At 43.0% G+C, this 17,226-nt stretch overlaps 1 protein-coding gene across 3 annotated transcripts in view; it reads right to left on the bottom strand.

The window, feature by feature from the left end:
* Nucleotides 1-16,824, bottom strand: part of pcdh11 (protocadherin 11) — a 128,713-nt gene extending 111,889 nt beyond the window's left edge. The window contains exons 1-3 of one of the 3 annotated variants that reach the window (XM_031557887.2): nucleotides 15,997-16,824; nucleotides 8,556-9,135; nucleotides 607-3,090 (exon numbers count right to left, since the gene is read on the bottom strand). In XM_031557887.2, coding sequence (XP_031413747.1) covers nucleotides 607-3,090; nucleotides 8,556-9,095 — 3,024 coding nt within the window. In that variant the 5' untranslated portion in view covers nucleotides 9,096-9,135; nucleotides 15,997-16,824. The remainder of the gene's footprint in view (nucleotides 1-606; nucleotides 3,091-8,555; nucleotides 9,136-15,996) is intronic. The other 2 variants (XM_031557888.2, XM_031557889.2) reach the window with 2 other exon arrangements.
* Nucleotides 16,825-17,226: the final 402 nt, after the last annotated feature.

Below are 17,226 nucleotides of genomic sequence, written 5' to 3'. Positions count from 1 at the left end.
GCTTCTGATGCTGTCCAGGGCGCCTTTGTTTATCTATTTGGCATGTTTGGGTTTGTTATGCCGGTTGGTGGTGAACGCTGTGTTTTTAGGGTCATCTGGAGCTCACTCATGCACACACCATTTTCCTTTTCTCCTACATACACCTTTTCAAATTGCAGTCCCTTCTATCCAGAAAAGAAAGCAGCGCTAAAAAGCTTCAAATAATGTCACAATCAACTCTTCTCCCCATTGATGCAATTACACAACAGGCCGTCGCAATTGCCACATTTTCAACACATTCACCGCTGGTGTATCACCACCTAATGTGTGTAATTGCCAGCGGGACTACAACCAGAACCCTCTTTTCACGGACCTAAGCAACTAGCCAAAATAGGGAAATAAACTCTGCCTGCTTGGGTGTCACCTCCTCACCTCGGTACAATATTCTTAATATTCACCTCTGATGAAATTCATACACAGTTCAGTCTTTGTGTGGTTTAATCCCCTGACCAACCCCTCCACCTCCCTCCCCGGCTGCCTCCCTCCAACCCCACTCTTATCTACAAAAGGACAGTAGAAGGGGGAGTGGGAGCCGTGTGCAGGCTTAAAAAGGAAGTCATGAATTACCTGTCGGGTGTGGATTTGCCCGGGAGTCTTGAAACTCCCCTGACAGCTGCACTCTGAGACACTGTACGGATCAGAGCTGGTGGAGGAGCACTTGGAGAGCGAGTCACAGCCCACCACAAACGTATTGTCCAGAGGGAGCTCTTGAATGACATGGTGCTTCTTGGGCGCAACGGGGGTTTCCGGTTTTATCTGGAACGTGGGCTGAGGGGAGGCAGATTTGTAGTGCTTGGCTAAATCTGGACTGTCAGGTTTGAAGGTGGTGGGTGTGGTGGCCCAGTTGTACTTCCCCATGGTCTGCTCCTCTAGCTCAACCGGCAGGTCAAGTTTGCCGTTTATGTGCTCGTGAGTTGGGTCGTCGGGCTTGGATTCTTCAATGCTGACAAAGTTAAGCAGCAGGCTCTTGGGAGACCTCTTCTTTTTCTTCTTCTTCTTTTTGATCTGGCGGTTCTCCTGGTTCGGTGACACCCACTCGCCACTCTGCTTGCCCTTCTGAACCACTTTGTGCCGCGGCGTCTGCCGACAGCGTACCAGCGCTGTTACGAAGATGACTAAAATGACAGTCATTGTGCCAGCGATGATGGCGATGACAACAATTACATAGCTTTTGGTCTGGGGCGTTACGGCACTTTCTCCAACATTACGATCCAATGGAGTTTCCATGCTTTTGCGGAGTTGTTCCTGGATGTACGTGGCATTGGACACAGAGTCGTTCACAAACAGATGAACTAAGGCAATGGCATACAAGGACTCCGGTTGGCCAAGATCTTTGACTTTCACCACCAATCTGTGTAAACCTTGATCGACTGTAGCAATCTTCTCCTGCAGCGTAATATTCCCAGTGTTTCTGTCGATGGAAAACAGTCCTCTCGAGCCTCCGATGATGCTGTACTGAAGCTCCGCATTCATGCCTGTGTCGTTGTCGATGGCAAACACTCTGGTCACCACGGAGCCTGGGCCGGTGCTGGATGGAACCAGGTCGTAGGAGTAGTTCGAGGAAGGGATGACAAAAACAGGCCGGTTGTCGTTGACATCGACAACATTGATGGTGACCTTGGCATATGAGGTGCTCGGCTTCTGACCCCCGTCCACTGCTTTCACCATGAACGTGTACGAGCTCTGCTGCTCTCGATCAAAAGTGATGTTGGGCTTGATGACACCCGTTTTGGGATCGATGATGAAATTATCCTTCGCGTTCAGGATGGAGAGCGTGACCACAGCATTGTCCCCTGCGTCTGCATCTGTGACTGTGATCAATCCCACCGTGCCGTACAACGGGAGGTTCTCAGGCACGTAGAAGTTGTACTCCGGGTGGGTAAAGGCTGGGCTGTTGTCGTTTAGATCTTGGACGATCAATCTCACAGTGACGTTGCTCTGGAGAGAAGTTGAACCATTGTCCCGGGCGATGACAGTGAACATATACTTCTCATGCTTCTCCCTGTCAAGCCTTTTGTTAACCGAGAGAATGCCTGAGCGGCGATCTATGTTAAATCCATCAGGGGCGTCGGGACCAAGCGTGTAAATGATCTCAGCATTCGGCCCACTATCTGCATCAGTAGCACTGACTTTTATTAACTGGGTGGAGGGGTCGTTGTTCTCAGGGATGGAGAGCTGAATTTCAGGTTGAGGAAAGATGGGGGCATTGTCGTTCTCATCTTTGATTTTTATGAGCACCATTGCTGACGTGTTCAGATGAGGATTTCCTGAATCGGAGGCAACTATCTTAATTGCGTATTCTCTGGTGGTTTCGTAATCCAGGGGGGCAGCAGTCTCAAGCAGAAACTGGTTGTTAAAAGCAGGCTTCAACCTAAAAGGTACATCTGGGTCTGTGTAACACGTCACTTTTCCATTCAGATCAGCATCTTTGTCGGTCACAGTAATTAGAGCTATCTTCGTATTTAACGGAGCGTTTTCTGACAAAAGGACAGTGCCATTCACGAGGTTTATGATATAGCGGGTGTCTATAGACGGGACATTGTCATTAACGTCTGTGACGTTCACTATGACGGTAGCTCTTGAGGGAGAGGCGCTGCCATCGCTCGCTAGCACAATCAGTTTGTGAACTGGGCTGACCTCCCGGTCCAAAGGTTGCTTCACGGTAATCAATCCAGTCTTGCTGTCAATAGCAAAGTGTCGCTTGGTTGCGGGCGAGATTTGGTTGCTGAAGGTGAACGTGATCTGTGCGTTGGAGCCCAGGTCAGCATCGGTGGCATGCAGCTGGGTGACGGATGTGCCCATGGGGGCGTTCTCCGGCACGCTGACCTCTACCTCGCTGTCTTTGAAGACTGGCCGATTGTCGTTCACGTCAGACACGGTGACCTGCAGGATTGCTGTGCTGGACTTTGGTGGTGTGCCCCCGTCCTCCACTTTGATCTTCATCACGAAGGTGTCCTTCACCTCTCGGTCCAGGCTCTGCTGCACGATGAGTTGGGGCCACTTGTCTCCCTCCGGGGTCTCGATGATGTCCAGTCCGAACTCACTGACGCTCTGAGAGAGACAACAAAGAGTAATGAGCATTCATTTTTGCAGATGGCATTACAATTGGATTGAGCATCAAAGCCATTAGTCATTTCTGTGTCTGGATGGGGCATTCATGTAGTATTCCACCTTTTCTTCAAAATAATGGGTTGAGAAAGGCAAGGGACAAAAATCCCACTCAGCCTTTTGGATTTCAACCAAAACTCAGAGGCACTAGTTTGTTTTAGCCTTAAACGTGTGTTTGCACGAACAGCAGCAACAAACCTCGGGGTGAAAGTACCTCAAACCTATGCATAGGGTCTTCAAAATATTGACTTACGAAACACGACCAGAGGAAATAAAGCACTTAAGTAATGTAAAGCCTTTAGCAAACACTGGGTGTTAAGGAGGGGGTAAACAATCCTCTGCAGTGCGTGCGTGCATGCGATCAGGCATGCCTGTGCTCTAAGAGTAGCCCTTGACATGTTTTTATTCCTCTTAAAACAGAGCTAATCTAAGTCTGGTGAATAATAGAATAAGACTGGTAGACACACACAGAAAGACAGACTGAAAGACAGATGGATAGAAAGACAGCCGGATAGATGGATATATATATAAATAAATATATATATAGAGAGAGAGAGAGAGAGAGAGAGAGAAAGAAAGATGGAGCGATAGAAGGTTGCAAATAGCAATTAACTTTGGTGTTTTTTCATAAGACAGATCTAAGGAACAGCCTATTGACTCCTGTGGGGCGTCACGTTGCTGTTTGAATCACTAATAAAGGTGTTCCGCTTGTTTTCCTGAGCAGACACATCTGTGGAGGTATATTTTTCAAGTGGTGGCACCGGCACACTCGACACTCCTGATGCTGCAATCCTCCCTGTTGGTGAACGTCGAATGTACACCGACCAACAAACCAATTTAAAGAACAAAGTCATGCGATTCAGTCTCACTTGCGCCGCCTTAATGGAATAGTGATTCCCGCGCTCTCGCCACTCTGATCCATTCCACCATGCTTCACCCAAAATGAGATTGCATTTTTACCTCACGATCACGCGTCTGCTTCTGGTGTGGAGGCACTCCAAAGACTTCAAGTTCACATTCAAGAGAGACAATTGAAAAGGGAGCCAAGAGATAAGCTCTGTTTTAAATATGCTGCAAGACCTCCATAGATTAAAGAGAGCAAAAAAAGAAGAAAAAATGCACATTTAAAAAGCCTGAGGAAAATGAAAAACAAATGCACATGTAATCCTCAGGAGACTCCAGCCTTGACTGTTCAAAGTAATTGCCTTCCCCTCTAAAACTAGCACTAATATCTATGATTCCAGATCAGCTGGCACATGTTCCACCTTTGTAAAAACAAGACTGAAAAGAGACTGTAATGTTCAAAAAAATATACAATAAGTCTCCAAACACATTTGCCAAACAAAGAGGCTCTTTGATGCTCTTACAGTCAGAAATAGTTTCATGCTGAAACAAGAAAAAGCATCTTTCCTAAGAGATAAGCTTCATGCTACACACAAAGAGTGAAAGATTACTCTGTCTAGGCACATCTTTCATACCAGATTAACATATGTGTTTTTGCCTTGTGAAGGGTCTGACCAACCAATTTTGAACAACACAAACAAACCAGACTTATGTGTTCAAAAACAACAAAACCATTCCTTTGATCTGCGTAGTAACTGTCTATGCAAACGAGTCCTGTATTGTGAGCAAAATCAGTCATGTGCTTTCCAAGATTGTGTGACATCCTTCTTTAGTGGTTGGCAAAGCTTGTGTTGCCGCCATCTGTGGCCTGTTTGTGGATTATCTAAATATGTAAAAACTAAATGCACGGTCCTAAAACAGTCCTACTTCCAAGCCTACTGTCTATGTATCCATCTATCTCTCCATCCCTCTACTCATCCATCCATTCACCTCCCCATATGGCCAGACCTCTGCGGTATTCAAACCCTACACTAAGGCTTTCTTGTGGAGAGAAAGGGAATCCTACCAGAGGGATGGGACAGCGTTGCTATGGGTTATGGACAGGACCTGTATTTATCTGTGTTTGCTCTAGTTTTACACAAACTACTGCTGGCAATGTGCCTGCTGAATGTAAAACGCTACATGGTGCTATGTCTGTGTCTGAATCAGTGATCAATCATCTCTCTCGCCATTTTCTTCACATGCAAAATTAGGCTTGGGGATTGTGATTACCTCCAGGGCAGGCTTAGATAGAGCAAGACTCGCATGAATCACCAGCCCATGGGAAGTGACAATCATTTGAAAATAATAAGCATGCCACTGAAAAGAAAAATCTCTCAAACCTTACTCCAATTGACCTGTAACTTAGGAGAGACAGACAGGTGATATTCCCCAGCCAGATGATGATATATAATAGAAGTAATTGATACTGAAAATAGTTTCCTGCAGAGCAATCAAGAAGGATGAGCGGTCCAACGGAGAGTGGTAACCTCAGAGTGCTCCAATCACACCATCTAACCTTATGCTAGCCTACTGCAACTTCAACTAGACATCTCAGGCCCGTGCAGCCAGTGGGAGGTTGCGTGGAGTTATTTTAAATCTACTAGAAAAGCTGCTTTATTGTGCTTCAGATTATCAGATGGTGCATCTTCAAATCAATGTGATGACCTTATTAAAGTCGATGGAGACCAAAAGTCTACTGAATATATCAGAAATTCATGGATGTTTAGGGCAATGGATATTTAGGGCAATGGATGGTAAAAAGGGTATTTATTCTCCCTCCCTCTCTTGATCTCTCCCTCCCTCCCCTCATCTCTCTCTCTCTGTCTCTCTCTCACACACACACACACACACACACACACACACACACACACACACACACACACACACACACACACACACACACACTCCCTCTCTCTCTCTGTCTCTCTCTCTGTCTCTCTCTCTCACACACACACACACACACACTCTCTCTCTCTCTCTCTCTCTCTCTCTCTCTCTCTGTCTCTCTCTCTCACACACACACACACACACACACACACACACACACACACACACACACTCTCTCTCTCTCTGTCTCTCTGTTCCTCTCTATACAATTTCAGCAGAAATTCTCTGTCCCTGTCTTCAATCATTATTTTCAATCAGTCATGACTGATAAAAAAACCATTCATTACCCTTAGATGAACAGACTCAGGAATAATATACCTCAGTGACTTATCTTGGATAGGCCCACAACAAAAGATGAGAATCTATTCGTCTAACCCATATCAACAAAGACTAAAAAATATTTTTTTTAGGATTAATTATTTATTCTCTCTTTTGAAAAATTGACTCAATTCTACAATTAAAATATTTAATTGTCAAAAATAAATTGTTCATTGCATCCTGATAATGCAGAGATCAGTACAAGTGAATAATGCTTTACTGGATAAATATTCATTTTGACAAACAGTTGAGACTAATGCTTATAGTCATATACTTTGATAAATTGTTCAATTTAAGACTCAAAGAACTGGAAAAACACCATTAACAAATATCACTGAAAATGACTTTAAATTGAAACAGAGATGCCACCTAATTGCTCAAACACATGTCCATGGCCTAGCAAATGACAGGAAGCCTATTTCACTTAATTTGTGTCATGGTGGATGTGAAGCTGATGCAGGTTTCAAGAAATAAATAGCAACAGGCCAATTTTGAAGAGATTAAAGACTTAAGGGATTGAAAAGAGAGGAGAAGCTGGTTACGTGCAATGTGGTGAAAACCCTTAAATGGTGGTTCAAAAATAACAATGGGCTGGGTGGACCCCACAACCAAAAAGTCAATACCTCCATCCCCTGAGCCTGATCGGATCCCCATGCTCCCAGATAGAACTTGTAAAGAGCTTCTCTTTAAGTGATAAAATCTCTTCTAATGGAATGCCCTCCTCCAGCCATGCATGGTATTACTTTCCCCAAGCTGACCTTGGCCGTTTCAGAAAGGGCCTTCAGCGCAGCGTTCCAGGTGACATCACAAAGACTAATGCTGATAGAACAATTAATATTTCACCCCCAATGAAACCACTACACCCAATGAATGTCCTCTGTGAGGATGTGCCAGTCTTCCCTGTGAAATCACATTAATGACTAATGGAGGAGAGCTGCTAATCTCATTTCCACTTTCTCATGGCAGTGGGAGTGACTCGGAAGCATTGGTCCTGGTTGGTTATTCAGAGGGGGTGGCGGCGGTACACACAGCTAATCATCCCCAAACTTCACGCTGAGGACGAGGCAGGGATGCAGGGTGAAGCATTACTGTGTGGGAGCTTCTGAGATAATCTCAGAGGACCATGCAAATAAAGTCCAAGGGGTGGATTTAGGGCCAGTAGCTACTCCAGGGAGAGCCTGCTCAAATCACTCCCAGAGTAAAAAGATATATTTTTTTTCTTCTCCTTCAATCTCTTTCTTGAACTGTAAGGCAGTACAACTGAGCTCCATCTCTGATCAAGATGCAAGCAATTCACAGACACTGTCTTAGGAACTGATCCCAGACCAGCATGGGAAGCAGACTCTGGAGATGTTCAGTGTAATGTGTGCAGGCCTGTGACAGCACTGGACTGGTCCCTTTCCTGGCATAACAATTGACATCCAGCAGAGAGGCCTTGGCGGCGAAAGGCAGTCCAAAATGCAAATTGATGTATGAATCAAACATGGATGTGTTTATTCTCACAAGCAAAAGTACAAATTACTTGTCCTTCTAAAATGACACACTTGAATAGTGTTCATTTAGTAAAAGGCTGTTCTGTGACACCCTATGAAACTGCATTGTTTACCTGCTTGTGCATGGCATATGTGAGCATGCTAATGTTCAAACACAATTTTGTTGCCAACAAAAATTATGTTCAATAAATACCATCCCAGTAATATATGAGATGTGGTACAGACCCTTGTAGAATGCATACAATTATCCTACTTTCTCATTTGTGCTTACTATATTAAGCCACGGAGAGTACTGCACTATTTATCCATAGAGCACCAATTAAATGATGAAAGGAAACACTAGCCTCCTTCTGCATATTTTCCAATCCTGTTCGGTAACAGACTTACTATATACAAATTATGGTAAATTACCTCTGGAACCTTGAGCTCAAATGTGGATGCTTCTGAACAGGTTATCAATCACCAAATTAGAATTCCTGTCGACCTATCAATTAAGTAATGCATTTAGCAGGGAGAGAGTGTGTGTGTGTGGGGGGGGGGGGGGGGGGGGGGGCGTGTGTGTGTATATGTGTGTGTGTGTGTGTATGTATGTGAGTGTGTGTGTATGTGTGTAAGTATGTGTGAAGAGAGAGAGAGAGAGAGAGAGATACAGACACAGAAGAGAGAAAGAGAGAGAGAGAGAACATGAAGGAGGCCATTGGGGCATCATGCACCATCAATTTAATTCACACTTAGGACCACTCACATACACACACACACACACACACACACACACACACACACACACACACACACACATACACACACACACACACACACACTCACCTTGACAAGTTCATAATGCTGAATCCCATTGATCCCCACATCTGGGTCAAACGCAGAGGGCACAGGATAGCGGTTGTTGATGGCTGTGTTCTCCGGGATGGAAATGTTTATGACCGTGGACTGGAACAGGGGCGCATTATCATTGATGTCCTCGATTAGAAACCGGATCTTGACCAGCCGGAAGATCTCATCTGGCAGAACGGCCACCTCGATCTCGTAGAAGCACTGTTTCTCGCCGTAGATGCCCGAGCAGAGCTTCTCGCGGTCGATGCGGTTCGCCGTGGTGAAAATCTCCCCGGTGTTGGCCTCCACGCGCACCAAAGGCACGTCACCCGTCTTGTACACGGGCTTGAACTGCAGTGGCGAGGACAGCTTGATGTCAGGGTCAAGCGCCAGGTCCAGGTCCTTGCGAAGGTTCCCGATGCGTACGTTTTCTGGCTGCTCCTCTTTCACCGTGTACTCCTTCTCCTGGGCCCAGCAGAGCAAGACCAGGCAGCCGAGCAGTACCACCAGAACATGGGCCTCGCTTGCCAAGTCCATAATCAGGGTTGGATGAGCTTCTTGTGTATGGGCTGCAATTCTAACACAATCAAGGGAAGAAGAAAAAAAAGACAATTGCTGAAACTGTACACAGCTTTTGAAACCAGCTTACATGTTCCTCTTTAATTAGTCGCCTTTCCCCAGTGGGTTTGGTGCTTTTTATAAAGGGTGTTTCAACTTCTGTTGTGTTAAGAGATAGATGTCTTATTCGGTGAGCACATGTAAAGCTATTCTTCAAGGCTGTCGTGAGTGTAGACCATCCACACACGAAAAAGGTTGTTGGATCAGTAATTTCATCAGTAGCTTCAATAAAAAGCACCTATTTAGATAAATGACAAATTAGGAATGAGTGCAAATACTCAATATTATTGGGTTTTTTTTTACATTGAATAAATATGTATATAGCAGGTTGTCTGAGTCATTTCTGGGTGTATATATGGGTGTGTATCTTGAGACTCTTTCATTCTACAGCATGGGTTGGGAATCCTGTCCAGCACATTTTAAAATAGCCTTGCCTACTGTGCCTTATAATGATCTGTTCGTCTCTTTTGAGCCGATAAAATGTCTGGTGTGTCAACAGTTCAGAGTTCAGAGATGTTTTATTTTTTATTTTTAGTATTTTCTATACCACACTGGAATAAGTGTGGTGGATATGTGTTGATTGAAATAATCTTCAAAAAAAAGTAGCTTACAGAATAAGCAATGGAAGGCAACGAAGGCTTTGCATCATTTGACAAGGTTTTAACAGCAGCACTTTGGTAGTGGTTGTCCATATCCCTTCTATGAAAAATCCTGTCAGGGCATTATATAAATAAGAATAGCCAAAGGGCTGAAATCCTAACTTGGTGCCAAAAATGCAACTAGGTCACTGAGACAAACTGGAGAGACTTGCCTGATTGTCTGCATTATTCCTGTACGATTGTCTGTATTATTCCTGCCCATTCTTTATAAATGCGGTGTCTGAGATAGAATGTAATTTGAGTAATTTCCCCAGACACCTCCAGAAAGGGATTCTTTTTAAACTTTTCTCTTTTAATCAAAGCTATACCAACAATATTCAAGGTCTTTTTTAAGTACAGCTGGTGCAAGTTTGGAGCGCTATAAAGAGATCTGTCCCAAATGTTGGCGGATTTCTTAACACCCACTTATGCATAGTGCTAGCCTACTAAGTAGAATATTTCCGACACAGGACAAAAAAAAAAAACAACTACAAAGTGAAAAGCTTGACTATTTGCAAAATGAGTAGACACATCAGTCTATCTCTAATGCTTGGGATGCTGTAGGATGTTAAATGTTTAACTTAAGAGCCATGTCCTGATTTACATTTTAAAAGCACCAGATGGCCCACTGGTGGTGATAACAGTCTTTCATCCAAAAAAGATTCCCTTTCATTACTTGCTCATGAAGAGAGAAAAAGTTGCTAAAATGTGAAAGAGAAGCTGGCAAAATGGCAAGCAGGACGTTTGCAGTCCCTTCACAGATCCCAGTGAAGGACTCCATTGGGATACAGACCATCTTTAGAAGTCCCTCTTTCACCCTCACATACTTTACCCTTTATGTGGTAAATAACGTGTCTCAAATGACAGCAAAGTTTCTAGCTTAAACCACACGATGCGAAGGCTACATCAATATGGACACTGCAATCCCTCTAAAATCTAAGATGAGCGTGACATTTTTATGACAATATTAATGTTAACTGTCTGGAGGGAGAAAACCATCCAAGAATCAAAGACAAAAACAAAAAGTTCATCCAACCTGTGGGGACTGAGTACTAATAGTAATGAGCGACACCCATGGGCATTGTCAGAGATCGGCCCCATTTCCCTTGCTCTGGTCTTTTGAACTGGACTTCAGGAGAGACTCATTAAAGCTTGGTTGAGTAGGGGAACTGTTCTAACGGTATTGGCATGGTGATAGTCAATGTGTAGGACATTCCTCAACAGATTCACAAAGCATTAGGTTGTTTCGGTTTAAAAAAAAGCCTGAGAACAGTGTTTGAAGTGTGTCCCTTCCCCTCGCCAGAGAAAATGTGAAATAAAGAGACAGGCAGGAGAGAGCAGGCAATTACTATTCACCTACTACACTGCCTGCGATAAGCTCGGAAGAGTCCAGGCCATAGTCAACCATGCAGAATGACGAGAGGCTGAGGAGTGAGATGCAGCGGGGGTGAATAAAAGATGAAAAGACCATCTAGATTCTCCGACATGTAACTAGATTTCTTTAAAGGCATGATAAGGACAGGTCCATCAGCAGCTCTCTATCCAGCGTCAGCCACCACGGATGGCCACCACTGCATGATAGATCACATTCTGTAACCAAGGCAAGTTACTTATTTCAGGTCTGGCGTCCAATAGCGCTAATTGTGAAACCCTGCATAAAATGGGCCTGGGGCTAACTTATATAACCAAAAATAGAACTGAATAGAAGGAAGTTAAAAGTGAGTGGTGTCTGGCATTTTGTAAGCAGCACTGTTATCAAGGGATATGGAGCTGGGATTAGAAAACTCCACAAGGGATCCCACATGTCAGTCCTCACCATATTTAGGACAGTTTATCTTGTTGAAAAACTTGTTTAGCCATTTTCTACTCTGTTTTACACGGGGGAGGGATGCCGAGCTTTCAAAACTATGTGCTGGACGGGCATGAGCTTCAGCTTTGATTTCTTCTGGAAAACGAGTTGTTTTGAAGAAGGAGGACAGAGTGAAAGAAACACGACGGCATCCATCTCTTCACGCATGTAGGTTCTTATATAGCTGATATTTTTGTGATGAAGAGAAAATAACTCTATGGTGAATACATTCTTATCCAGCATTTCAATAATTCCACAACGTAGTCTGTTTAACCCAGTTTTTTTTTCATGACCTCAAGGGGCATTTTGCATAGTTCAAGCACAGGAGAATGACAGCCAGGAATTAAGCAAGCAAGGCGGTCTTATACGTCTAAACATACCTCAGATTAAACACACGCATAAAACAGGACTACTGTGGGCTCATACACGTGCATACAGTACGTGGAGGTCCATTAGCACGGAGTGAAATGTATATTTGTGTACAAACTACATTACATTATTTCTGAGGCATGTTCTATAAAGATATTAAAGTAATTAAAGCAATTGTGCTATAAACTGAATGCTGGAATGCGTAGTGCTCAACACCAAATAATATACCTATCTAATATAAACATTATAAAGCATGCCTTGATTGAGTTTGCAATCATCCTACGCAACGCCACCCACTTGGAACCCATTTGTGGGTGGTTGGCCTCCCCACCTCTCTACTTGTGATTGCTGGGCAGGATTGCCCTGCACCTCGTTCAATCCTTTCTGATGCTAAAAAACACTCTACCGACACAGGAGGACTTGTTTGTGCTTAATGCATAGTAAATGTAGGTCCTTAAAGAGGCACTAGGTCATTGGGTTGAGTATTATATTTGGTGCTTGTGGCACCAAAGACTACATTTTAGATGATGTATATTGATGGATACTGCTGATTAAAGGAGACACTTTTTTTTCTCGATATGTAAAGCAATGACTGTTTACCAATCTGCAGAGTGGCCTTGATAGGAGCTGCATTGATTATAAGAGCTTTGCATGATCAATCGTGAGGTATTAACATCTTAAATAGGCTGTCAATCGAAAAGGATAAACACATGTAGTCAAAGCAATCTAGTCGATTTATGTCTGTCAGCAATCATTATGCAACTAAAAAGCGATGTCAGCCGTTCACCTATTAGTTTCCGTCCAGCGCGACAACAAAGTGAATATCCGTCCACTCTGGCAGCGCCACATCATGGACACTCTGCTCAGCCATTACCCTGCATGATCAATCTCCAGTCGGGGGTTTTACTTTAGCTCATTTTGAACACATATAATTGAAATAAAAGTTTCCTTAAATTTCCATTGCCAAGCCCAATCAATAAGAACTGGGCATACCAGATATAGAATTGCATATCACTCATGTCTTCCATTGAAACAAGTGTAGACTTATAGTTAAGTGATGACAGTGCGTCTCCCAGTGACTGTGACTGTGTGTCGGAGAGTAATTGAGGGCCGTTGGAACAAACGGCTTAATTAAAGACCATCTATGAATATAACACTGGAGGCTTGATAGAGATTTCTTGTCATCATTCTCTGTGTAGCATGAAAATTGTGGCACCGGGATAGTCAAGTACCATCGTTGTATGTTCTTGCTATCAAATACAATAGTTTATCGACACGAAACAAAAATCAGCCCATAGGGGGCAGGAGTGGGATAACAATCCTATCCAAAGATCTACGAAGCGACAAATCAAAATGCACTATGTGATGTATAGCCAGGTATATAAATGCGTCCCATGACAGTGTATATATCTTCACATTTTTAAGTGGAGCAACTCCATTTTTAAACTCCAACATATCAATGATACCTACTGTGTTTACCCATGCAGTTAACACTATTTACAATGTGTCAGTTTTGCACAACTTATTTCAGTGACAGCATTCAACCTACTCACACCAACACAAGAGAAAATACCATATGTCATACATATGTGTGTGTGTGTGTGTGTGTGTGTGTGTGTATGTGTGTGTGAGTGTGTGTGTGTGTGTGTGTGTGTGTGTGTGTGTGTGTGTGTGTGTGTGTGTGTGTGAGTGTGTGTGTGTGTGTGTGCGTGTATGTGTGTGTGCGTGTGTGTGTGTATGTGTGTGTGTGTGTGTGTGTGTGTGTGTTGTGTGTGTGTGTGTGTGTGTGGGTGCGTGCGTGCGTGCGTGCGTGCGTGTGTGTGTGTGTGTGCGCGTGTATGTCGTTTAGACATAGAAATGTAATTGCAGTAAATATGCAACTGGGTGGAGTTGGACACAGATAGCTAAACATATTTAATTTATCTCAATACAATATTCTAACCACACTTAATAATATTTCTTGGATATGACCTAGCCTATTACTGTCATTTGCACCTTCAACCTTCTGATAGTTTGGTTTTCAGATGAATTGTTGTTATACTAGTCTTTATAGAGCCGGGTGTGAATTTTGTGTTGAATTTTCAAATCAAGGGACTGATTCAGCCTGTAACCTCGAGAGAACCGATTGGCAACCAGAGTTAAGTTAAAAAAGTAAAAAATAGAACACAATTCCTCCGTGAAATATTCTTATTCCTAATTGCAGTGTCTCATATAAGATGATTGCACCCCTTCCTGTGAGTCATACTCAATTTGGTTAATATTATCACAGTAGAGCATGGCAATTTACATCATACTTCACGCATTGCGTTTAACATGTCTCATCTGGTTAATTGCTTAGTGTCCACATCAGGTTCAAATATTATCTTATTGCTCAGCTATCTGTAATCTATTTATGTTTGTAGTGTAAGATATCCCTACATTGATGTGCACAAAGAAAAAATAAGGAGGTGTACCATGTCAAGTAATGTGCAACTTACAACACCAATATCTACCCATCTTGACTGACTAACGCAACTTTGGATTACTTCTTATTCCAAAATGAAATGGTCTAACGGCATGATGGAGTGTGACAATATGGTCAACTGAGTTAGCCTATTCATTTACATTTAAGACTTTTAACAGTGGATCATTCAAACATATGCCTGTGTCATAAATTAGGCAAAGGCATCTAGACATGACCATGCCAAGTTCAAAAAGGATTTTACTTTTCAACAGGAAATGAAAAGTAGAAGTAAACTTACTTTGGCCAACTTTGTATGTTCACAAGGATGACAATCTACATCTTGAGAGAAATGCCACTTGCGGATGATGGCATCAATATTAGAAACGTGGAATCAGGTGATACTTTGAGGAAGTGTTGTCTTGTCAAGGAGGAGTACTAAGTGTCCTGAGTTCTTAGTTGGTAACCGGCATTTTTGGAGACCGCCATGAAAACACAGTACCAGTGAGCTGCACGAATGCCGCATCACGGTAGGCTACAGTGGACTGTAATCATGCCGCACAAACGACTACCTTTCTGTACATAGTAATAACGTAAAAACTGACCTACCAGCACAATGCACCTTGTTCGCTATATCCTTTAGAAAATCGCATATATTTAAAGGATACAAATATTACTCAGTTATCGTCAAACATACACACTAGCGAAATTCCGTCGCAATTTCAAACGAATCACTGACCAGATTGTATACTTTTATTGGACTATGTGATGAGTTTAATAATATATTGAACGTGAGCGAGATAGCCCATAAAATAGGCTACTTAAATAATACATCTGAAACCCTTTTGGAGTCGCATCAGTCTAGTGAAGTCCACCGACGCACGGGCACTGTGACCAGCGCAGTCGAAAATTCACGTGCACTAAGAATGCCATTGCTCATGTGTATGAAGGACACAAAACCTCTATCCAACTAAGAATATAGATTATTTGAGGAACCTAAAAATCACTGCAAACAGACGAGTTCATTCTCCAAAAGACTCCAAGACTAAAGACGATTTGAGTGCTGTAACGCTTCAACCAACGCACTTGAATTTGTGGTCGTTTTGAAATTAACTGATAAGCAAACAGTTGAATCTTGGTATGACATTTTTGTCAGGTCCGCACAACGTTCAAATTCTAAGTAACCTAATTACAGTAACGTAGATCACTCATTTGAGTTTAGCAACGACGTTTCGTGATTGTCGGTGGTATCAAACCCATTGGCGAATACATGAGCTGGCGACACTTATCTTTAAACTTTCGCGTTCGGTTTGGCTACTTTATGCTCTGTTTTCAGTGTATTTAGTCTATCTTGTAGCAGTGTGTAGCCATCAAGCAAAAACGGTCTCAACTGGACCAAGGTAGCCCGTTCGACCATCATTGCACTTAAACTCGTACACAATATCTGGGAAGTTAACAAGATGCATGTTGCATGTGATGAGCTGGCGGTGTTATGTTAATAAAGAATACATTTAATATTCTTACCTTGAATTCCTTGATGCAGGATATAAAAATCACTCGAAATTCCCGTCACGTAGACACATCAGTGCTTTAAGAGATGAAGTGCCATGAATTAGACTGAAGTGGAGCGGAGAAGAAAATCCTCCTCGGAAAAAGAAATTCAAGTAATTGACTAGTCAAATGGTATCCACGCGTAGAAAATTATCCATGTCCTAAAATGTCTGTGGTCCAAACGCAGGAGACAAAAATTACGAACGGTGATTTACTTTTGAAGATACGACGTAAATCCTCTTCAGACAGTGGGTTCACTCTGGTTCAATTCCATAAGCAGCAAACACCGGTGGTCCAAGTCGATTGATCAAGATGAAGCTCTTGATTTCAAGTAATAAATCAACTCATCTCTGAAAAAAGTGGATGGGGAACCACATCACACTGAACTTTAGCTTTTGAAAAATTGTTCATAAGAGCTAAATTTCAACAGTTTTCAGAAAAGCTTCCCCAACGTGTTATATACTTTGCCACCACCAGTATGTAAGTGTATGGGCAACCAAAATCGTTGTTCGCAAAGAAATTAAATAAAAGTAAATAAATAATATACACACATTTATATGAACATGTACTATAGTTAGTGCTTGCGTTCCCCAACGGAGTAGGATGAGGGTGAGCCTTGGCGCAGCATCACTTACACAGGCTGAATTGGACGTAATGCTGTGGATGCACGCAAAGCTCTTGCAGTCTCAGTTGTATTGTATGAACTCAGTCCCTTAGTACTGCCTACCTCCACCTCCGATTGACATCATCGTCGGGGGAGGAGCCAACCATACATTCTACAGCCTACCCATCCCCTTAAAGCCGCACTGCTGCGTTGAAGACAGCCTCAGTACCAACTAAGCCTGGACGAACAGAATACATCAACAGCCCGCCTGCGAGGAGCGGGGGGCAGTGTTCGCTTGGCTAATAAATGTTAGTTTCTTACTCCCTGATGATAGAAACCTTTCACAGTAGTTTTATAATTCACTAACTGTCAACACTGTGATTGATTTATGACCCCCAGGTAATTATGATTGACACGTGTCAAGATTTGACAAGATGGCTCATGATTCAACCGTAGGCTATCTCTCTGTTCTCAGGGTAACACTATGTCATTTTACATGCTAATTAAGTCTTAGAATGTCTTGGTCTGGCAGGGTGTGTGTGAGATTTGGTTGATAGCCCCTTTTGTTTTAAAACACTTGTGTACACAATGTGAGACAA

Source organism: Clupea harengus, chromosome 20 (assembly GCF_900700415.2).
Source record: "Clupea harengus chromosome 20, Ch_v2.0.2, whole genome shotgun sequence".
Taxonomy (NCBI): Eukaryota; Metazoa; Chordata; class Actinopteri; order Clupeiformes; family Clupeidae; genus Clupea; species Clupea harengus.
This window is presented reverse-complemented; position numbering and strand designations above follow the sequence as displayed.